Source organism: Pituophis catenifer, unplaced genomic scaffold (assembly GCF_029215685.1).
Source record: "Pituophis catenifer annectens isolate HBS135680 unplaced genomic scaffold, rPitCat1.0.hap2 SCAF_9, whole genome shotgun sequence".
NCBI lineage: Eukaryota > Metazoa > Chordata > Lepidosauria > Squamata > Colubridae > Pituophis > Pituophis catenifer.
In genome coordinates this window covers 27252522-27276683 of record NW_027256889.1, presented here as the reverse complement: position 1 = coordinate 27276683, position 24162 = coordinate 27252522, and the positions used below count along the sequence as shown (strand labels likewise).

The following is a 24162-nucleotide window of genomic DNA, read 5'->3' as shown; positions in this document are numbered from 1 at the left end:
CTGGATAACTTTCTATTCACTCTATTCTAAAAAGCAATGCATCCGGTTGGAAAAAGTACAAACTCAGCCAAAATCCTTTTGGTTCCTCTAGGAGGCCTCTAAGTTGTCAGAAGAAAGGAACATTCTAATGACATACAGCTTAAAGGTTGGTTAGGTCAAGGGGATCCACATGAGTTAAAAGTTGTCTTTCGTCAGAAGATGATTTGAGTCTATGCTTCAGTAATCTACAAAAAGAATTATAACTGTTTTGCAAAGAAACTCAGTAATTAGGAAATGTCAATTAAAAATGACAAATGTATATGACCATATGAATTGCTGAGTTAACAATCCTTTGTCTAGAAGGGTATAAAACCATTGTACCTAATTTCTGTCTTTGTTCAACGCTTCATGTACAGAGCCTTGAACCTATTGCGCAATATATAAATTGTCTCTGATTAATCCAAAAGTTGTGTTTGTCTTATTAAATCCACAACAGTATAGGGTCTCCTGTTTGAGCAGGGGTTGGACTAGAAGACCTCCATGGTCCCTTCCAGCTCTATTCTGATTGATCGATCTTATGTTTTTAATCACTTTGCTTACCCTTCTCTGAGCAAGGGTCCGACTAGAATGCTATACTTTTGCTTTGCACAATATATTGGATTGTAAATTAAGGTCAAACACTGAACCTGGGCAAAAATGCGGTTGGATTAAGGTGACCAGACGTCCCGCTTTTGGCGGGACAGTCCCGCTTTTGAGCAATTTGTCCCGCGTCCCGCGGCGTTTCAAAAAAGTCCCGATTTTTCTTGAGCCCCAGCTGATGGCTAGAAGAAAAAAAAACTGTTTAAACTCTTGCCCGGGGCTTCAAAGGGCCGCCCTACAGGCAATCAGTGTAAAGCAGTTTTTTTCCCCCCTAGCTAAGCTTCAGAAAGGAAACCAAAACCAGGGTCTTTGGTGCAGCGTGACAAAATGAGGCAGAGAGAGATTTATTTTTATTTTTATTTTTCCTCCCCAAAAAAGGTAGGTGAAAAACTGCAAACAATGGGAAATTTAGGAGGAGAGTTCAAGATTTTAAAACACAAAGGAAAAAAAGCTGTATTTAACTAGGGAATTGTAATAATTGAGATACTATTAATTGTATATTGTGTTGAAAGCAGAAATGGTTAAGTTGTGGTTCGGAGGAATATATGGGAGAAATTATTTGGTTTATTATTATTGGTAAATATAATTAATTGATTTGTAAGAAATTGGATTGCATGGAAATAATTGGAATATTCATGTTCATATTGATTAATATACAAAAAAGATAGTTTTATAACTAATTGATTTATATTAAAATGTTGAATTTGTATTAAACAACTGTATTACATAATTACATAATTAAACAATGTGAGGATAGATATAAAAATAGATGACAATGGGAAGGGGTATAATATAGAATAGAAGGGAAAAATTGAATTTGATTAAGATTAGAGATGAGGATGAAGGGTAATATTGGTTTTTTTAAAAAATAGATGAGGAATAAATATGGCAAAAAGGAAATATAGAAATTGTAAATTTAATTGAAATGACTAAACGCTGTTTAAATTTGTGAACCAGCCAAATATTCTGTTCAAAGAAAATACATTGTATGTTTGTATGTGTGTTTCTAATTATTGCTATTTATTCATATTTGTTCTCTTTTATTCTTTAAAGTTTAACAATTCATTCTTTATCTTAATATCTTTATATTTGCTTGGGGTTGGCTTTCTTCCCTTTCATCTTTTTTATTGTACAGCAATCTTTCTCCTCAAACCTACCACCTCTCTCTTTTCTTTCCTTCTTACTTTCTCTTCCCCCCACCCTCTTTTTCTCCTCCCTACTTCCTCTTTCTTTCTCCTTCTCCTCCTCTCTTCCTCCCTCTCTTACCCTCACTCCTACTCTAATTTCCATTCCTTCATCCCTCTCTATTGCTGTAATCCTTTAATGCATATGGACTACTCAGAGGGCTGAAAAAGTTATTTTTGACTGGTCCTCACACTTTTGACCAGTCCTCGAACTTATGACTGTCCTCACATTTTACATTTTTGCCCTATCTTGTCATCATGGTGAAGAGAAGCAGTTGTGAAATGAGTGACATGGTTGTTAAGAATGCTGCATGGGCATAAATGTGAGGATGGTCATAAGTGTGAGGACCAGTCAAAAGTGCGAGGACCTGTCAGAAATGACTTTTTTCAGCTCTCTGGTTAGTCCTTTTGTGCATATGGACTACTCAGAGGGCTGAAAAAGTTATTTTTGACTGGTCCTCACACTTTTGACCAGTCCTCGAACTTATGACTGTCCTCACATTTTACATTTTTGCCCTATCTTGTCACCATGTTGAAGAGAAGCAGTTGTGAAATGAGTGACATGGTTGTTAAGAATGCTGCACGGGCATAAATGTGAGGATGGTCATAAGTGTGAGGACCAGTCAAAAGTGCGAGGACCTGTCAGAAATGACTTTTTTCAGCTCTCTGGTTAGTCCTTTTGTGCATATGGACTACTCAGAGGGCTGAAAAAGTTATTTTTGACTGGTCCTCACACTTTTGACCAGTCCTCGAACTTACGACTGTCCTCACATTTTACATTTTTGCCCTATCTTGTCATCATGGTGAAGAGAAGCAGTTGTGAAATGAGTGACATGGTTGTTAAGAATGCTGCATGGGCATAAATGTGAGGATGGTCATAAGTGTGAGGACCAGTCAAAAGTGCGAGGACCTGTCAGAAATGACTTTTTTCAGCTCTCTGGTTAGTCCTTTTGTGCATATGGACTACTCAGAGGGCTGAAAAAGTTATTTTTGACTGGTCCTCACACTTTTGACCAGTCCTCGAACTTACGACTGTCCTCACATTTTACATTTTTGCCCTATCTTGTCACCATGTTGAAGAGAAGCAGTTGTGAAATGAGTGACATGGTTGTTAAGAATGCTGCACGGGCATAAATGTGAGGATGGTCATAAGTGTGAGGACCAGTCAAAAGTGCGAGGACCTGTCAGAAATGACTTTTTTCAGCTCTCTGGTTAGTCCTTTTGTGCATATGGACTACTCAGAGGGCTGAAAAAGTTATTTTTGACTGGTCCTCACACTTTTGACCAGTCCTCGAACTTACGACTGTCCTCACATTTTATATTTTTGCCCTATCTTGTCACCTTGTTGAAGAGAAGCAGTTGTGAAATGAGTGACATGGTTGTTAAGAATTCTGCACGGGCATAAATGTGAGGATGGTCATAAGTGTGAGGACCAGTCAAAAGTGTGAGGACCTGTCAGAAATGACTTTTCAGCCCTCTGAGTAGTCTCTATACACATAGCCATGGCCACCCGGTCACATGACCAGGTAGCCACGCCCACCCAGTCACATGGCCTCCAAGCCACGCCCACACAATAAGCCACGCCCACAATGGTGTCCTTCTTACCAATGTTAAAATCTGTTCACCTTACCCTATAGACATAGCCATGGCCACCCGGTCACATGACCAGCTAGCCACGCCCACAAAATAAGCCACGCCCACAATGTCCCTCTTTACCAATGTTAAAATCTGGTCACCTTAGGTTGGATAGTTTTTCACTCTGCATTTTGCAAATAGTAACTTCCTTCCTTCCATCCTGCCCGTTTTTTTTAAATTTCACGTTATCCTGTGCATATTTTTCATTGTGGAGTGATTTTAAAATAGATGTTACTATTAAAAAAAATTGAAATGCAAAGGAACTAAGAAAAAAGCAAGATCAGCCATACTGAGATATGGGGAAAAAACGCAGAAAGGCGGAAAGATAACCCACTTCCAAGCCTCCATCCAGGTACCGGGACTCGCCCTCGGGCCTCGGCTCCACAGAAGCTCTGCACCCGGGGCAGGACAAGCGGAGGGAGGGGAGGCCCCACGCAGGAACAGCGCCTCCTGACGGCGAGAGGCGCCAATAGGAAGCCATCGGGAGGCGGGGTCAGGGCCGGAAGTACGGCGTCACGAGGGCTGGCCAGAGGCCGGAAGCGGAAGCGCGGCTGCCTGCAGAGGCCCTGGTGGCGGCGGAGAGCGGAGAGAACGTCGGTGGCGGAGGACGACCCAGCATCATGGCGGCGGCTCCGCCCGGGCCTGACCCGGCGCTGAGGGCACCCGGTGAGGCCACGGCCTCTGCAGGCGGCGCCGGGCCCGGCTGGCTCAGCGCTGCTGCTGCTGCTGTTGCCGGGCCTTCGTCGTCGTCGGCGGGCGAAGTGCGGCGGTGAGGCCGAGGAGCCGGCTCTTCCAACCGCCTGGGTCCTGGGTTGGCCGGGGGCGGCGGGCCGGTCGTCCGGGTCTCGGGAGTAAACCGCGGCCCGGAGTTGGTTTCTGTTTGAGCGCGGCCTGTCTTCGTTCACGGTTTCCCCCCCTTTTCTTCCTTTGCAGACAATCCGCAGCGTCTTCCTCCTGTGGCCGCCCCTGAACTCCACTGAGCCATGGGGGAGAACAGCCCACGGAATGTCATCTACTACGAGGTGGGGGAAGATGACTTGGCTCGAGATGACAAACTGATCAGATTCGATGACCAGAATGGCCTGGCCTCCCCTTCCTCCCGGACAGTCTATGACAGGACCACCGTCCTCATTGAGCAAGACCAGGAGCCGTTGGAAGAAGAGGAGGAGGAGGAAGAAGAGGAGGAGGAAGAAGAAGGGCAAGGCCGGCATCTTTTGCCTTTCTTACAGGAGGATAGATTCCACTTGATGGCGGATCACGAAGGCATCTCCCAGGGCTACGTGCAGCACATTATTTCGCCGGATCAGATCCATTTGACTATCAATCCTGGCTCAACTCCCATGCCACGGAACATCGAGGGGGCCACCCTCACTTTGCAGTCAGAGTGCCCTGAAACCAAGGTTAAAGAAGTAAGTTGACAGCTTAAACGAGGCCCTCTTGCCGAGAGTCTTCTGGAATAAGTTCTTCATTGAAAGAATGTTAAAAAGTTATTGAGCGTCGTCTGGTTTGTCTGAGAAAATTATTTTCTTTTGCATTTTAGGAGCTTAAAAATATGTCAAAATACATAAATTGAGGTGCCTAAATTTCTAAACCAATTTTGTTTTTCTATGTTTTTGTTTTTATTTAATTTCTATTACTATTTCAACCAGTGACTCTGGACAGCATATGTCATAAAACGTAAAAATATATACTATACTTAGTCATGAGTAAAACTATTGCCATAGATATTAATATAACCAAGAAACAGGGCCCTCAACATACTCGGGCCCCAGGCCCCAACCAAGTTTTCACAACCTTATGGAAGGCCAGCAGGGTCATGGTCATTCCACTCTCTGAAGGAATGATATTCCAGAAGACAGGGAGAACCAGAGAAGGCACCTCTCCTAGTTCCCGCCAGCCAACATTCCTTGTAACATGCCCACTTGCTAGACTAAATTGGATGAGTAGAAACAGCTTTTGTCTGCTCCTGAGTAATGTTTTATGGTGGATGTAAAAAAATCTACACACACCTGTTAAAATGCCACATTTTTGAGATGTAAAAAAACCCAGACCAATATTAATCATTTCAGAATTTTTTTCACCTTTAATATAATATGTGAGTTGTGCAAATCAATTGAAAAACTGAAATAGTTTAGGGGAAAAATAATACAAAAGTACAGTAACATGATTGCATAAGTGTACACAGCCTTAAACTAATACTTTGTTGAAGCAACTTTTGATTTATGATGACACTCAAGCCTTTTGTGGTAGGTGTCTGTCAGCTTTGCCTTGGGAAGCCCTCTTCAGATTTACAATTGGATTCAGGTCTGGGCTCTGGCTGGGCCATTCCAAAACTTTGATCTTCTGGTGAAATCATTCTTTTGTTGATTTGGAGATATTCTTTGGGTCATTGTTGTGTTGAAAGGTCATTCTCAGCATTTTAAGCAGAGGTCTGAAAGCTTTGTGCCCAAATTGACTGGTATTTAGAACTGTTCATAATTCCCTCCACCTTGACTAAAGCCCCAGTTTCAGCTGAAGAAAAGCAGGCCGAAAGCATGTTACCACCAACATGGTTCACTGTGGATGTAGTGTATTTTTGGCGATGCAGAGTATGTTTTGTGCCAAACATGCATTTTGGAATTATGGACAAAATTCCAACTTGGTCTCATCAAAGACTCGTTTGCCCACTTGCTTTTGTCAGAAATGCAAAATGTAGCTGGGCTTGGATGTTTTTCTTTGTAAGAGAAAAGCTTCTGCCTTGCCATCCTACCCCATAGCCCAGGCATATGAAGAATAGAGTAGATTGTTGTCACACGTAGTAAACAATCAGTATTTGCCAGACATTGCTGCAGCTCCTTTAATGTTGCTATAGGCCTCTTGGCAGCTTCTCGGACTAGTTTTCTTGTTTTTTTCATCAATTTTGGAGGGACATCCAGTTCTTGTTAATGTCACTATTGTGTCAAATTTTCTCCACTTCTTGGTAATTGTCTTCACTTTGTTCCATGGTATATCCGATGCCTTGGAAATTTTTTTATACAGCTCCCCCAACTGAAACTTTCCAGCACTGAGATCCCTTTGATGCTTTGTAAGCTCTTTGCAGATGATGGCTTTTGCCGTAAGAAGCAACTAAATGTCAGAAAAATCCTACTAGAAAAGCTGAAATTTATATGGTTTGATCAGAGTCACCTTACTTGATGGCAGGTGTGTACTGTTTACCATCAGTTTGAATTTGACTGGTTAATTCTGAACACCGCTACACCCCTGCTTTATAAGAGGGTGTGCACATTTAAGCAACCATGTTTTTGGATGTTTTAATGTTATTTCCCCCCCACCCCCAAATATTTCAGTTTGTATTGAATTATACAACTTGTATCCGTGATGGCGAACCTATGGCACGCGGAGCCCTACAGCCATACATGGCACCTGGAACCACACAGCTCAGCTGTAGTGTGCATGTGCGTGCCAGCCAGCTGATTTTCTAAAAACAGATCCACCCTGCGGGGTGGGGGTGGGGAAGGCCCATTTTTCGCTCTCCCCAGGCTCCAGAGGCTTTCTAGGAGCCTGGGGAGGGCAAAAAGCGCCCCCCCAAGGCCCTCTGGAGGCCAGAAATGGCCCGTTCTTGGTCTGATTTTTTTACATATTAAAATCCTGGCATTTTAACAGGGGTGTGTGTGGGTTTTTTATATCTACTGCATATAGTACAAGTCCAATACATTTTTGTACCTTTTTAAATTGCTGCAAAATGCTCAATCGCATTTCATAAAAAAGACAGGAGGCTTAAAAAGGGTTATAGGAATGTTTTCCTGATCAATCAGATCACCTTGCTGTCTCTAAATTGTGTTCGTGATTGATTATTGACATGTTGGCTTGGGAATTTTCAGTACTAAAATTAAGGGAAAGGATCCAATGATTGAGATAAGGAATTACGTTTAACAAGTTTTTAACGTAAATCTTTGAACTTTCGGTTGTTTTAAAATTGTAAATTCAGAGAGCAGTTCTCTTAGCTTCAAGTTTTTGGTTCAGTGAGAAGTTTAAAATAAAGTATTTCTTTTGCAGTTTCACAATAGGGTACTTGTCAAACATTCAAAATCACTTTCAAGCAAAATGTTCTTATTGCCACATGAGTTAAAAGTGATAATACTCAGTTTTTTAGAAAAAATTAGAAGTACAGGTAGCCCTTAACCTCAGCCACTTGGTGACTGAAGTCATTTTGGTTGATGACTGCCTCCCTGGGCCATGTGACTTGCATGTCCGGTGCTAGGCAACTTGGCCGCATTTATGGCATTTAGCAGCATCCCACAGTCACATGAGAAGAATTCACAAGAGAAGATTCTGTCACAAGAGAAAATTCTGCCTGCCTTACCCAGGTGAGTAGGAAGTGTCTGTTAGGAAGAGGCATGGGGGAAACAGTCTTGCTAGCTGCTTCTCTGTTTTGAAACAACTTGCTCCCACTCTTTTAACCTTCCAGGGAATACGTAAGATCTGGCTTGTCTGGAAGGCTTCGATAGGAGCTGTCCTATTGTTTGGGGAGTGGGAATATACTCTTACTCTGCATTGAGATTTTATGCATACAGAGTGAGGCATAAATGCAATCATTCAGATTTCATACTGCATAGAAAAGGAAGCAAAAGTAAAGCTACTTTATGCAAGTTTTGTATACTGCATTCTCAGTATACCCAGTATACTCAGTATACTTCCTCCAAATCCTTCAAAGTAAATTGCTCACTGCAAACCCTGTTAAAGGTTTTCCTTTAATTTAGCTAACTGGGATTTGTAGTAAGAGCTTATCCTACTATTATCTGGACTGGGAGACAGGAGCTGGGATTTACATAAAGGACATTAGGTATGTTGAAGATATGACTGTGGAGGGATAAACTCTGGTAGTTCCAATCCACCCAGAGCTTCCATTTTGGAAATACGTGATGTGAGGATAGGAATCCAGTGTTATTTTTCACTGTATTTTGAAGCTTTCTTGAAATGCTCTCAATATCTGAGCCGCATCTATCCTTCATAGCTATGCAGCAAACTTTGTTGAGCCTTCACCTTTGTATTGTAGTGGATTCCAGGAGATTTTAGGGACTTCCTCTGCGTAACAACGACAGCTACTGACTGGATCTCCAAACTCGACATTAAACTCTGAAATGTTATTTCTGTTTTCCTCTTAGGTTTTCTTACTGCTCTTTTTCTAATTGTTTTAATTGTTTTAACCTGTAAAAATGAAGTGTTTTAATATTGTGTGTGACCAGCCATACGCTAAATAATAAATGTAGTGGATTGGTAACAGAAGGAAAGCCTCTTCAGAGAAATCTGTGCGTAGAGGACATAGACTTTGTCCATAGTTGATAGAGATTTCCCCCAATGAAACCTTAACTATATTTAATGAATGTATTTGTATATGTATTCTTTGGGCTACAATCTCAGCTGTGAACAAATCACTTTTACTGAGTATAGTAAAGCCTAATTATAGTTTCCTGTAGACCTTCCTCATCATCACGGTAATGTCATGTGTCCTCTATTCCTCCCCATAAGTAGATTTTTTTTAAAATTTCTAAGAAGTCGGGAGTGAGTCTCATTTACACTATGCAACCGGCCGAAAGAGGTAAATGATGATTCATATGCAGTATTATGATGCAACATGTACTTGAATCAGACATTGTAATTGGTGTTTGATGATTCGTGACCTTCACTATTTTTATATTGTAGGTTATGAGGGATGCTGTTAAAATGTCAGTTGCATTCACTGGAGACATTTAGGATAGTCTCTCAAGTGAAGTGACCTATACATTTCTTAAAGTTGCATAAAACAACCTACAAGGAAAAGTTGGGGAGCCTACTTTAGCATAGAGCTCACATTTAGCTATATTTTTCTTGCCTGCTGTCCTGAATCTAAATGTCCTTATTGTGCCCCCTAATCCCCAAGCAAAGGGCAGGGTCATGGGACTGTCTATGGACACGAACAAAGGAGGATCTCCTCTGATTCTGATCAGAGCGAGCAGCTTTATTTGCATAACACACAAACAGAGTGCTGCTTTTGCTGCCTCCTGAACTCAAACACTTATTTTCTCTTCCAGTAGCTCTGTGAAATGGATTGGGCCAATATTGATTTGAATGATACTTGTTTCTCTGACAGGTGAAGCGCTACCAGTGCACATTTGAGGGCTGCCCTCGTACCTACAGCACTGCAGGCAACCTGCGCACCCACCAAAAGACCCACCGTGGGGAGTACACCTTTGTGTGCAATCAGGAGGGGTGTGGGAAGGCCTTTCTGACATCCTACAGCCTGAAAATCCATGTCCGGGTGCACACCAAGGAGAAGCCCTTTGAGTGTGATGTTCAAGGTTGTGAAAAAGCCTTCAATACACTGTACAGGTAAGAGGATGAATTTTGGAAGTCTCACGTTCATCAGGAGAAATTACTGCTTACACATGGAGAGAGAGAGAGGGAGAGAGAGAGAGAAATGGGTACTCCTGGTTGAATTGACCAATGTCCTGATTGGTCCTGATGTTTTACTCTCCCCGCTCCCCAGATCTCTCACATCAGTTTTTGTAGCTCTTGCAGAATTTATTACCTGATGTACATCACCCACCCAATGTCTTCCACTAAAATGTTGGCTTTGATGGGTGTTTTCAGTGTGCAGAATCTTGGCCCAAATCTGTAATCATATCAGATGGGCCTTGCTCTTTCACTGCAGGGCATGTCTTGGATCAGAAGAGACATTCTCCAACCCCCTTCTTCTTTAGGTTAAAAGCCCATCAGAGGCTTCATACGGGGAAAACATTTAACTGTGAGTCAGAAGGTTGCAGCAAGTACTTTACAACCCTCAGTGATCTGCGGAAACACATTCGGACTCACACTGGAGAGAAGCCATTCAGGTAAGTTGTCTGGTTGCTGCATGAATTGCATTGTATCCTGGGCCATTTGCAAGGCTTTTAAACAGGCAGTGTACCATAATATCTGCTGGGACTTTTTGGAAGCAGTTTATTCACTGAGGCCTATAATGTGTAAATTCCCAAACACATTTCTAGTATGTACCCCTCTGGCAAATGTTGAGTTATCTAGCAGAGTGCACAGCTTCATTTGTTCAGTGTCACTCAACATTAGACTAGTTTACCGTAGAAAAGCAAGTAGTTTTAGCCTTTTTCATTGTGCAAGTGGAGAAGATCAGCTTGATGCAGATATGTCCCCTTCTGCAGAAGCTCAGAGGCATCAAAACTGCTCTTGGGTTTTTGGTTTCAGTTGACTTGATGGGTTGACTTTTACTGGTCCCAACGTACCCACACATATTCTGAGATTAATATTAGAGTCCTGCTTTACATTCCCATCTCAACCATTAGTTTGGTGGGTATGAAAGAGAGAGGTGGCCCTGCATACAGATTAAGGCAAACAATTTACAAGAAAACCCCCATAAATGATCATTCATGAAAACCCAAGTTAAACAAGTTCCCTATCTTTATATCATGGAATAATCAGGCCAGACTGGCAGTGCTATGGTGACCAAATTCATGGATGAACACATATGCCTTAAGCAGCTCCTGAAAGCTTTATATACTTTAGGCTAACAAAAATTTTAGTAACTGGAACCACATACTCGGATGCCCTCAGGTTACCCTCTAAATAGTCCATAATAGGTGCATACCATCAAGAGGGTCTCATCATGCGATCTCAGCTGAGGAGTTGATACATGTGGAAGAAGGCACTCAGACACTGAAGATAATCCAATTTCTCTACCATGTAGACCTTGCCATTCACACGTGGCAGGCCTAGAGCCAATTCAATGCTTTCAGAGCAGATGCAAGATATTTATTGCATATTTCTGTTCATTTGCATGAGAATTCCACAGCTGATGTGGCCATTTAGGTCACTGAATTGAATCCCTTGCTCAACGAAGAAATCCAGATTAAAATGTTTTGTATCTAATATCTACTCCTTGCATCTAGTGGCGTTAAAATGTTAGGTTAAGACCTGGCAAACCCAACTTCAATTCCCCCTTATTGTAGAAAGTTAGTGGGAAACTTGGGGCATGTACACTCTCTCAGCCCAGCCCACCTCATGGGGATGTGAGAATATCAAGGAAAATTGTCATCTAAACCACTTGAGTTCCTGAAGGAAAGGCAGAATTCCTTCACCACCTCTCTACCACCATCTCTTTTTGGGTAATTGGTTCCATTGTAAAAGTGTTCTTATTATTAAAATACTCAACTGGAATCTGCCCTCCTGTAGCTTAAATTTGTTAGTCCATGTCCTATTCTCTGAAACAATAGAGAATATAAGTATTTGAATTCTATTATATCCCACAGTCTTCTCTTCAAAGCTAAAGCTGCTTCAATGTCTTTGTGGGTTTCTTCCCATCCTGCTTAAAATCTTTTTGGACTGTTGCCTTCTGGCAGAAGATACAGAACAATTAAAACTTGGACCACACGTTTTCTGAATAGTTTTTATCCCAGAGCTATAATTGCATTCAACAATGAACTAAAGAGCCACCATCAGTGAGCTGTTGGACAGCATTACTTGGTCTGTTGTGTGGATGCTTGGGTGGTTTAGGGGTGGGGGAATTGTGGTGGGTGGGAGTGTGTTTGGGGATTGCTATGTGTGTTGGACCTGGTCTTTGGGTGTTAAGTGAATTTCGTTGTATGGGTATACTGGATATACACGTACAATGACAATAAAGTTGTTATCACCTTTTTCTAAACCTCTTCCAGCACTCAAGGACCTGAGGAGAGAAAAGTGGACCTCTCCTAATTTTGAAACATTCCTTTTCACTGTTCACTCTGTGCTGTGGCATGATGTCATGCTGGACACACCACAGAAATATTTTCAGACAACGCTGGCTCTTTGGCTTAAAAAACAGAGATGAGCACTGCCCCCTAAAATCAGTCATGGTTTGTGGGATAAAACCCATGGGGACACCTTTACTTTTTCATTCCTTTTGATGCAACTTAAAACTGATTTGCCCTTTTTGCAGCCATATCACATATATTATTCTTACTCAACCTGGCAATCAACCATCACTGTCACAAGTGCTCTTACAAAGCCAGCTTGCCTGAATGGAGTTGAAGCTGGCACACTTGCAAGGTTGCAAAGGTGTAAGCCTCCCTGCTTTCTCCCATAGGTGCGACCATGATGGCTGTGGGAAAGCCTTTGCTGTTAGCCATCATCTGAAGACACATGTCAGGACACACACTGGTAAGACCTGGAGGACTTCTGACCCCTGAATTCTAACCCCTGAATTCTTTTACGGAGCTTAAGAGCTTAAGAAAGTAAACATGTTTGAGTGAACATTGACAGGGCCTACTAGTTTTGATAAGGGTGTTGTAATTTGCTACATTAGAATTCTGCTTATTAAGAGCCTAGTTCTCATCCCCTGCAGTGAATTTAGAAATAAGTCTGTTGTAACTATTCAGAATTGTGGAGCTGCTGGAATCCAGATATTGATGGACTTGTACCTTTGGTTTGATTGATAACGTCTGTTGATTTCTTCCACTATAGGTGAGAGACCTTTCTTTTGTCCCAGCAATGGGTGTGAAAAGGCCTTTAGCACGCAGTATAGCCTCAAAAGTCACATGAAAGGACATGAAAAAGGATCCTCATACACTTTGTTCTCCAACAATAACCTCTCTGAGGTGAGTGTTTAGTGCCTCAGTTAAACATTGGTGTGCTTCATGGGTAACTGCATCAGCAATACTCTAGACTTCTTCTAGAAGTCCATCTCCTGCAATCTTTGTAGGTGAAATTTCACAAGGAACTTTGAGTGTCAAGCAATACTCTGCCTCCAAAACAGGTTGATAATTAGATCTGAACAGTACTGTAAGATATTTATTTCTGATGCTAGGACTTTGGATCATATAAAAAAATAAATATAAATATAGGTAGTCCTTGACCTTAGACTGCATTTGGGACTGGATTTCTGGAAATTCTGGTTACAGTTAAGACACCCAGGTGAATGTACCCACTTTTACAACATTTTTTACAGTGGTCATTAAGTAAATCACTGCAGTTATTAAGCAAATCCACCATTGTTAACCAAATACTGCAATCATAAGTGTGAAGTCATTCTTTTGAATATGTTTCTTGCCAGAAACAGGCCAAAAAATAAAATAAAATCACAGATCCCAGTTGTGACTATGGGATACCGCAACCAATTGCAAAGGTGAGCCAGTTATCAGGCACCCAAAATGTGGTCATGTGATCGGGGGAGGGGATGATATTTTGCAATGACCAGGTGCTTTACAGACTGTAAAGCACCCATTCTGGGCCTGTGGTAATTTTGAACAGTCATTAAGCAACTTGTCGTGAAACTTTGATTCAACGGACCAGTTAAGGAGAATGGAATTTCTATAAAGCCAATTATTCATTGAATGGCAAATGTGATTTTTTACCACAACAAACACACTTTTATCTGAGAAACCAACTCAACTTTATTTTTTATCATGAAAAAGCCAATGTTAGTGATTAGTTTGAAGAAAGTATCCAATTTCACCCATATTTGGAAACATGGTGCTTCAGCTTATGTCCTGAAGGGTGGGTTTTGTGATCAGAGGAGCAGTCAGGAAAACCTGTCACTGAGTATGATCGCTACTTTGTTTTGGGATTGGCAATTCCTTTTCCTCCTCATCCCTCGTCTTCCTCTTTCTCGCTGGCATAGCCTCTAGAAGTATCCAACCTGCTATCCCTTCATCTTCTAAGCAGTGTGAGTTCAATGGTTTTCCTTTTCCCATTCCTTCAAACTGCAATTCTGCCTCGCATCACAAAGCAGCTCTTTTCCCCAGCTGTTTGCCAACATTGGAATTTTGACTGCTTTCCAACTGTAGCAAAGTTGGAAGATTTCTGACTGAGCAGTAGTATCTAAGGCCCTCTTATGTCTGTTTCTTCTTCAGATTGCCCACCAACCCAACTGTTTCTTCATCTAAAATGTTTTATTCGACAAAATCAGTCTCTGGCTCATAGGATAGGTAATTGATTTTAGCGGGCAAAACTATGCACTTACATTGTAAACTTTTTGAGTACATTTTCCCCAAAGAATGAATGGGAACATTGTCAACAGGCTCCATGTTTCCAAGGGACATCTTCAACACCTCCTCTTGATACCACTTTCTGACTTCTGGCAAAGTTATGGACGATTCAGTCCTGAAAATAGACTATATAAGCCATCCTTCCTCTAAATTATAGTATCTAGGTGGCAAAGGATGAATTAGGTCTTTCAGCACTCCTTTCTAACACAATTTGCTAAATATGACTTATGTCACTGTGTGATCCATCAATATAAATACCCAAATCTTTTTCCTGCTGATCTTTTTGCCTGCTTATAATTTCAACACTGCTTTGATGAGAGCTCTCGTTTACACCATTCTCATGATTTCTTGCCTGAACTGTCTTGCTCCAATTTCAGCTGTATTATTAGTAGCTTTATATTGTAAATTTTTCTTTAGCATATATTTTGCTTAACAAATATCAAACACTGTTTCTTTATACCATTCTCCAGTGCTCATCCCAATTTGGACTTTTCAACCAATGAACGAAGCGGCGGCGCCCTCCTAGCCCCCCCCCTCCCGACCTCTGCGTCTCCCAACTGTCACAAGGATTGGAAGACCCTCTCTCCGCTGAGCCTCTTTGTTCCCTCCTCCTCCCTCCCTCCCCCCACAACCATCCGATGGGCCCAATTGCTGAACCGTAGGAGCCGCCCCCGGCTCAACCCTTACCACCCGCCTCCCGGGTCCCCTTAAAATTTGATTAAAAACATTAATTAAAAAACCCCTCAAACCACGCTTAGAAGCATGCCACCACTCGGGATTCCAAAACCCATCCTTGAGGTAGGCCTTCGATAAATTCGAAGGCCATGTCTGCGAGAGGGGGGCATCTTGCAGAGCAAGGAGGGTCGCCGAAGTGTAAGCCATAATAAATATGAGAAGTGGATGGAAAATAGCAACAGGAAACTGAGATGATAAACAAGAAGGATAATGATGGTAAAATAGGAGTCAACCCAGGCCGGCATAACCACCGCTCTCTCACAGCGGAGAATCCAAGGCTGCAATGAATGAGTCCCGCGGAATCAGCCGCAGCCACCCTCTCACGGTGACTAGGTGGGGAACATCCACCGGCGGAGTCATAGAGCAGTTCCTAGGAACATGATGCAGCAGCAGTCCACCAGGATTCATAGTTCATCAGTCTGTAACTCCATAACTCTGTCCAATACAACGAGACCAATAAGGCAGTAATAGGGGTGAAAAGATAAGATGTAACACTTTACGGTGTGAGAGGAGCCAGGAGTCAGATAGCAGTTCAAAGAGGGGAGATGACAAAAGTCCCAACAGACAACTGAAGATGAGTAAAACAAACAGGCCGAACCAGGCAGGCAACAGTCCGGGGGTGGGGGTGGGGGTGGAGGGGGGCGACAATTAACAATTACAGCATTTATTTGAATTCCATTTTTTATATATATCACTGTAATTTCCATAGAAAACTCCAAAATATGACTTATGGTATAACCTCAGTTGCATCCCAAATAATTTCATCATTTTTATTTTTAATTTCATTTCACTTTGTTCCTTCTTTAACTTCTTGGATCCACCTTCAAAAGAGTTTTTTTTTATTTACACCAAAAACATTCTACATTTTCCTGCTTGTTTAATTTAACCATTACTTTGTCTTTTTGACTGCATACTATCTTTCTCTTTAATTATTAAAGTATCTTTTTCTCATCCTCAGTTTTTCTAACAGTTACTCACTTGGATGCTGCTTTCCCTTCATCCACAGCCACTTTCTCCTCATCATTCCATTTTTTGTGTGAATTCACACACTTGAATATAATTCTGTTTCAAGCAGTTTCCACATCTGTTCCTTACATCCAGGACTTTTCATGTATAAGGTAAAGGTAAAGGTTCCCCTCACACATATGTGCTAGTTGTTCCCGACTCTAGGGGGCGGTGTTCATCTCCATTTCAAAGCCGAAGAGCCAGCACTGTCCGAAGACATCTCCGTGGTCATTTGGCCGGCAGGGCTAAATGCCAAAGGCGCACAGAATCCTGTTACCTTCCCACCAAAGGTGGTCCCTATTTTTCTACTTGCATTTTTTATGTGCTTTCGAACTGCTAGGTTGGCAGAAGCTGGGGCAAGTAACGGGAGCTCACCCCATTACGCGGCACTAGGGATTCGAACCACTGAACTGCTGACCTTTCTATCAACAAGCTCAGCATCTGAGCCACTGAGCCACTGCGTCCCCCAAGTACATTACTGAATACCAATAAGGGAGAATACTGGTAGCTCAGGGTTGAAATGAGGGGTCCTTGGTGCTCTCTGAGCTTGATTATTTTCTTTCAGACATTTCATTACCCGAACTAGATAACATCATCAGGGCTAGTTACTCCTAATTGCAGCAGACAGTATTAGATACTAGATTATCTGTAATGAAGCACCAGTTTCATAAGCATGTTCCTAAAATAGTGCAAAATGAAGTAAAATATATGCAACTAAAGCTAGAATGGGGATTTGGGATAGATATGATTTATTATATACTGCTCTATCAGTGACAGCCAGTATGGGGTAGTGATTAAAGGCCATTGCCTTTAATGGCCTCACTTTTAAAAGCAGTGAGACTTCTCTGGAACAAATAATCATCAAATCTGTGATCACTTAGAGAGAAGCACATTTATAATCAAATTAACAATTGTTTGTCAAAAACAGATCATGCCAGGCAAACCTTATTGCATTCTTTGATGAAGTGATTAAATTAGTGAACCAGCAAACTGCTGTGGAAAAAAATTTATTTGGGCTTTAGTAAGGCATTTGATAAAGTAGACCACAATCTATTATTCGATAAGATAGAAAAATGTGGGTCAGATAGATTAGTAATCATCTCAACCTGTAGTCTTTAATGGAATTGCATCTACATGGCAGGAAGCATGCAGGAGGGTACCTCAAGCTTCTGTCTTAGGCCCAGTGCTTTTCAATATCTTCATAAATGATTCAGATGAGGGGATAAAAAGGGAACTCATCAAATTTGCAGATGACACCAAGCTGGCAGGAATAGCCAGCACCCCACAAGATAAGCTCAGGATCCAGAAGGATTTTGACAGATTGGAACACACTGGACCCTAGCTAAAAAAATAAAATACACTTAGGCAAAAAAATAAATCTGAAATGCAATGGTATAGAATGGGTGATACCTGGCTCATAGCAGTAACTGTGAGAGGGATCTAAGAGTTCAGGTGGACAACCCCTTTTTGGCAGCTGCAGAGTGTTGCACACTATTCCCACACTTGGAATATTGAATCCACTTTCCATTGCTACAATATAAAAAAAGATGTTGAGATGCTCGAAAGGTTTCAGAGAAGAGCAACAAAGATGATTAGGAGACTGGAGGCTAAAACACAAGAACGATTACGGGAATTGAGTATGTCTAGAGTCTAATAAAAAGAAGAACTAGGATGACATGACAGCAGTGTTCCAATATTTGAGGGGTTGCCACAAAGAAGAGAGGATTAACCTATTCTCCAAAGGCAGGAAAAAAACGAATCCAGAGAACCAATCTAGAATTAAGGAGAAATTTGCTGACAATGAGAATAATTAATCAGTGAAAGGGCTTCCCTCCAGTAATTCAAGGTGCTCCATCACTGGAGGTTTTTAAGAAGAGATTGGACAGCCATTTGTCCAAAACATTATAGGGTTTCCTGTTTAAGCAGGGGCTTGGACTAGAAGACTCTGAGATCCCTTTCAGCTCTGTCATTCTGTTATTCTGACTTGAGTTCTAGTCTAGATTTGGTCATGGAAGCCAACTAGGTGTCTTGGGGCATGTAAGTAAGTCATGTAAGTTTTCGACAGAAAACAAAACAAAACATGATTTTAAAAAAGCAACTATATCTGACTGCAATATAGGAAGTGTTTAAACCTATTTTTTACCAACTGACATTTTAACTTTTCAATTGCTTTTAATGAAGAAAATAGTCACTTTGGAAGCAACTTGTTTTGTGGGACTTATTTAGAATTCAAGGATATCACTGTTGTCATTTATTTGCCACTTTGCAAAGAAATATTTGACCCTCTCTGTTTAGGCTAACAATTTGCTTCTTAATAATAAAATACCAATACCCATGACAACTTAAAGAAATATAATCTGATTTTAGCCTTCAATCTGCAACAATAAGTATTTTTGTTGAAGTAAACGGACCATACATCTCTTGTAAAATTATTTGAATGACAAGGGCTTCCACAAGTCTGATCAATATTTCAAAGAGACTGTAAATCTGAATTTCCAGAGGAAAGGATAGAAAGGAGTGGTGGGCCATCCTTCCTACCTCCTTTTGGGTTATGTAGGCCTTTGGTGAGGGAAACAAATCACTTCATTGTGCTTGGCATCTTTGATCCTTATTTTTTTATTCATTTTATTGTCATTTCATTGCTGCTGGATAGCATCAGCTTTACCAGGGAGATCAGACAGAAAACATACCAGATGAGCTAATTCTACTTTGTTGTAAGGCTACATTAACCGAATTTTGCAGGTCTAAAAGTACAGTTCTCCCACTATCATCTGTATAATCTGAGAATTTAGGGAGGGTTCCTTTGGAGCCTCTTGCTCTGTTCACTATGCAGCTGTGGGCTATGCCTGTTTTTATTGGAAGGCTCTTTCTTCCCTAGGCATCCTCTCTTCACATGATCCCCCATGGTCTTTCCATCATACCATTATAGGAACATATAAGTTCAGATAAATGTTTTAACTTCTTTGATTGTTGTGAGCTGCTCAGTCATTTGAGAGTTGGGTGGCATACAAGTGTAAGTAAATAATCATTTTATTTTTGTATAATCTCAAAATCATGCTTGTAAAAATAAGGAAGTCAAATCCCTCCTACTTCGACTTGCCAATGTTCTCTCTCTCCATGCCTTTTTCTTTTGATATGGCCCCCTCTAAAGTTGCTGGCTCCTTCCTTGGAGTTGGGCAATTCACTGTAGAATCCCTGGCAGGTTCATCACTTGTGCCGTTTTCTGTAGTTCTCTTCTGCTCCAAACTCTCATTATTGAGCAATCCCTTGTGTTTTACAAAAACCAGAAGAATCTTTGGTCGGTGCTGACTACTGCATATTCTGAAGTGAAGGGTCTGATGACAATTGAAAAGTGTGACATCAGAGATGGACTCACAACTGTGGCTGTAATTTGGGGTTTAGGAGATTTTGGCCTTCTGGACCATTGGCTGTGTTGGATGTGATTGACCAGAATAGGGCAGGAGGCACTCAGTTCCCCTGCTTTGTTCTGAATGCTCCTTCGCTTAATTCAGGCTCCCTCTCCTCTTCTGCAGGATACAAACCACTCACTCTGCCTGAGCGACTTAAGCCTTATGTCCACAGATTCAGAACTGCGGGATAATTCAGATCCAGTAAGCATCTCTTGCCTTTGGTTATAATAGCCCAGTAGAGGGTGTCTGGTATATAAGTAGCCTCTTGCCATCTCTTTGGAGGAGGACTGTGCTCTCCAGTCAATGATACTTGTCTATCATGCTGCAGAAAGCAAGCTGGCTTATTGGATTTCTCCAGCAGAGTACTGCGAACAGCCTGCTCTTTGTTATCTTACCTGGGCCTAGAGCCAGTGCTGGCGCTGAGCTTGGGCACCAGATCACTGAGCTGGGATGCCTTACGACTGTTTCCTTTATGTAGACACATAGACAAGACCTGAGTACAATCTCACCAGCAAGCATCTTCGAGTCGATGTTCCAGAGCCCGGAGCCTCCTCCAAATCAGGAAGACTCTCAGCACACAGGTACAAGTTCACTTGGCAACATCATATTAGCAGTTATCTTCAGATCTGAGCAAACTGTCCAAGGCTCAAAAAGAACTGGCTTGGCAGCCTCTCGGAGCCCAGTGCAGTTACGGAAACTGTATCTGTGAATAGAAGGAGAGATTCCATGTGCTGTGCATCTAATGCTCTGATGAAGAAAGGTGTTCTTTGGGAGCAGTGAGAAATCTTTGGGCTGGACTGCCTGGAAGGAAAATGTTGCCACAGGCAGACTGAGGTGGGATGTATACAGGCCTGCTTTACTGGAGTAGTGTAGGCACAGTAGTGTGACCTCTCAGTGTTGTGGTCCGCCAGCAGCCTGTGGAGCTGGCAGCGGAGTCGGACAGTGAGGAGGCTGGGGAGGAACATGGGCCAGTCCTGGAGTCTGGGGAAGGCTCGGACGAGCCTGCGTCGGAGGCAGAGATGGGGCCAGGGCCATCTGGAAGTTATGCGCGGACTCCAGAGCCTCCAGAGTCAGATATCAGAGAGCCAGAGGAACAGGAGCCTGTTCCTAGTGTGCGCATGCGCAGAGCTGCCAGAAGGAAAGAACATTTAAAACTAAAGGGATGACTCGGGAGTAAGGCCTGGAGATGATTGGTCCCTCCCATAAGGTTTAAAAGAGGAACAAAGACATGTGGGCTCTGTGCAGGAAAGCAATGTTGTTAATTCTGTTCCCAGTCGGCATCTCTGTTTGATTCTGGAATCCGTGTGGCTTTGCCAAGTAGATCTTTGGCAGCGTGTCAAGGGAGATAAAGGTTGGTGATTATCCCAAAGGACACTTTGCAACTAATTGGGACTCAGCTGTGAATGAGCGTAATTCACAGCTGTTGCAATAAAAGAGGTTTTTAGGACTACTCAGGAAGCCTAGGTCACAACACTCGGAAGGAAGCAGGGCAAAGTTTAAGAGAGGGACATCTTTCCCATGCAGCTGTGAGAGCATCCAGCTGTGACTTTTCTGGGTTCCATCAGGATCACACACACGCACATACCCCAGGGCAGGTCTCAGGATACAGATTTGATGGTCCCTATGCTTGCTTGACAGATGCCTTGATGGGAGATTTTGATGGCGATACCCAGTTAGCTCCACCAGCCCAGCCAGCATCAGGAGAGTCTGCGCCCTTATCTCTGCCGCTTGTTCTCCAGCTTGGCATTTCTGAGCCTTCCCTCCAAGCACTGCTTCCTGCATCCACGGGTGCTCAGCCAGCAGCATACAGCACCCCTGCCAGTCTCCTGCAGCCTCCAGAAGTGCCTCCTTCTAACAGTACACTTTTGGCAGCCGATCCCCAGGGCTTCCTGCGCCACCTTCAGAGCTCTGCACAGCCCACTGGAGCTGGGCTTCCTGGAGTCTCAGAAGTCACCTCTGGACCAGCAGCTGCAGGTGCCCCTGAAGTCCTGCCCAGCGGAGTTCAGACGGTGCCCGTGGGAGGGGGCCCTGCGCTGCCCAGCAATCCCAGGGTTACCATCGCCCCCTCACAAAACCCAGCCATTTTTCAATCCAGCATCATTATGGGAGAACAAAACCTCCAGTGGATTTTAAATGGTGCCACTGGGACACTGCAGAACCAGGAACAAATGGTAAGTCTCAGAGGCTTGAGGGGGTTGTGTGGTCAGAGCTGTGTAGGATTACAAGATCTCAGAGTATTCTGCAGTGATCTTTATAACACTGTAGGGAGCCGCAACCTCTCTCCTCACAGGCTTAACCCCCCACCCCACCCCCGCTTTTCTTTCCAAACCACAGCCTCCTGTTGTAGAGAAGGTCTTCTTCACAACTGCTCTCCCTGTGACTGGTGGTGCAGGTAAGCCACACGGCCTGAACTCCACATTCTTTGACCACCACCCCTCCCCAAAGAAAATCTGCTGAGAATGGCAGGGGGGATTTGGGGGTGGGGGGTCTGACCAGAGGACTCTGGTCTTGAGCCATGTGATTTGAGGCTCTCTGCATCTCCTTCCTGCGGGAAGCCCACTGATTGATAGGTGTCCTTCTTACTAATGCAAAACAGGGGGCCCCACGATACACTCTGAGAGAGGGAGGGGACATTAGGGGCTTCGCTAAGGAGGGCAGCAAACCTGTGGGTTGAAAGGATATTTATTTCCATGAGCATGGAATTGATGCTGGATAATGCAGTTTCTGCCTCGGGAAGAACAGCCGAGCTCAGGCTGCAGCCTGAGATGTCTGACCTTAGCAGCAGCTCCAAGCTTGCAGAGCTACCTAGAGGGAGGCGATGTTGCTAGCTAGCAGCGGTGATGGGCATGGGAACTGCCCTCCTAGAAGAGGCTTTTCTCTGAGCCTGGCTTCATGGGCCATTCTCAGAGAAGCAGCTGGGGCCTCTCCATGGAGTGATAGCTTTCTCTCTCTCTCCAGGGAATCCGGTGCAGCAGATTGGCCTGAGCGTGCCTGTGATCATCATCAAGCAGGAAGAGGTGTGCCAATGCCAGTGCGCCTGCCGAGACACAAGCAAGGAGAAAGCCGGCAGCAAAGACTGTGCCTCCCTCTTCTCGAAGACCTCGGGGAATCCCCTGGCACTAGGGCCACAGGACTTCCCCAGGACGGTGGCCAGTACGTCCACTGCTACTGCTACTTGTTCATCTGTGTTGCCTCCTGCTGGCCAGCAGAGCACCCTACTGGGCCAGCCGCCTGGCTCCCAAAACCAGTCCCTAAGTGCCATGGAGGCCTCCCGCTTTCTTTCTCTCCAGAGCCTGGAGATGGCCTCTACTCTCGTTCCCCTTGAACCTCTCTTACAAGGGGAAGAAGGACTTGCCTTGGGCAGCAACTTCCCTTAGGGAAGCCCTGGAAAGCAGCAGCAGAGATGAGTCAGGGCCAGCTGCCCCGGAACGTGTCACGGGATCCCTTTCTCCCAAGAGGAGATGCAGCCATGCCGGCTCTGCCTGGTTTGTCACTTTGGCTCATAGCAATGTGAGCATAGGAATTGGTCACTTTGGAAGGAGGGGTGGGCAGGCGGGGGCTGCACCTTGCTTTCAGGAGGGTGGAACGGAGTGCTTCTAGGCCTGGGGGTGATTCAGGGTAGGGACCCTGTAAGCAGGGAGGGGAAAGAAGTCAATGTTTGTGTGAAAAGAGGGAGACGGGGTGGGGGGTGGGGTGGGACCTCTCCTAGCAGCAGCAGAAGCAGAGAGGCGTGGAGATGCCCTCCCCATGGCCTCCTCTGTCTGCTAGCTGTAGAAGGCAAAGGATGCGCATCACGATCAGACTTTGCACATGAGTAAAAGGGCTGCTGGCTCTTTCATCTTACCTTTCTGCCCTTCTTGGCAACCAAGTGCACTGCATGGGTGTTTACATGAATTCAGGGGCTAAAAGGATTTGCACTGTTCAGCTTTATCAGAATGACTCTCTCGGCATGGAGCAGCTCTTGCTAGAAAACGTTCCTCTTAGATTGGCTGACTCTAGGGGGTTCAGAGAAGTGCTCAGGGGTCTCGGCGTTGGTCCAGTGGAGACTGAGGAGCAATCCAGCTCTTGGTCTGGCAAAGCAGACTGTCCTTCCTTCGGCAGACTATTGGGGTGCAGTGAGGCAGCCTACCTGCCCCATCGGGGAAGGACGCCTTTTCTTTCTTAACTTACTCAGGGTAAAATCCCAGCATAGAATGCCTGGACGGTTTTGGGAAGCCTCCTTTCTAAAGTTTTGTACATGTTTTTATTTTGTCACATCCACTGTGTTTGGTTTTTCTAGTAATCCTCTTTTGTTCCCAGGACAAATGCCCATTGCTCAGAATGCCCCTCCAAGAGCTTTTCTCAAGCTGAGAGGCAGGCAGGGTGGTCACAAAGCAGAGGTGGAAGAAGCAGGGTCATTGCCACCGTGACGTGGCTGTGGAGTGGAGGCGACTGCAAGGCCTTGCAAGGCACCTTGCAGGTTCCAGTGCTGCTTTTGCAGCGGGACAAGCCGGTTGGTCGCTGTTCCTCTGTGACTATCTGCAGTCCATGGGCATTTCTGATGCTCCACTCCCTCCTAAGCTAAACACAGACGAGAGCCTCCTGAAT

At 43.7% G+C, this 24162-nt stretch overlaps 1 protein-coding gene across 2 annotated transcripts; it reads left to right on the top strand.

Annotated features, from left to right (window-relative positions):
- Positions 1-4022: 4022 nt before the first annotated feature.
- Positions 4023-23176, top strand: MTF1 (metal regulatory transcription factor 1). Of its 2 annotated transcripts, XM_070949496.1 has the most exons (11): positions 4023-4103; positions 4371-4846; positions 9547-9785; positions 10157-10288; positions 12526-12599; positions 12903-13036; positions 19699-19776; positions 20054-20156; positions 21214-21746; positions 21910-21967; positions 22534-23176. In XM_070949496.1, exons 2-11 carry the CDS (start codon positions 4421-4423, stop codon positions 22950-22952), a joined length of 2196 nt encoding a protein of 731 aa, XP_070805597.1. In that variant the 5' UTR covers positions 4023-4103; positions 4371-4420; the 3' UTR covers positions 22953-23176. The 2 variants fall into 2 exon arrangements, with proteins under 2 accessions (XP_070805597.1, XP_070805598.1); XM_070949497.1 differs by lacking the exon at positions 19699-19776.
- Positions 23177-24162: the final 986 nt, after the last annotated feature.

Excerpts from the sequence above, each read along its gene's own strand:
- MTF1 (XM_070949496.1), top strand. The coding sequence starts at position 4,421 with ATGGGGGAGAACAGCCCACGGAATGTCATCTACTACGAGGTGGGGGAA. Across the intron at positions 9,786-10,156 it reads GCCTTCAATACACTGTACAG|GTTAAAAGCCCATCAGAGGC; the intron begins GTAAGAGGATGA and ends CTTCTTCTTTAG. Across the intron at positions 10,289-12,525 it reads ACTGGAGAGAAGCCATTCAG|GTGCGACCATGATGGCTGTG; the intron begins GTAAGTTGTCTG and ends TTTCTCCCATAG.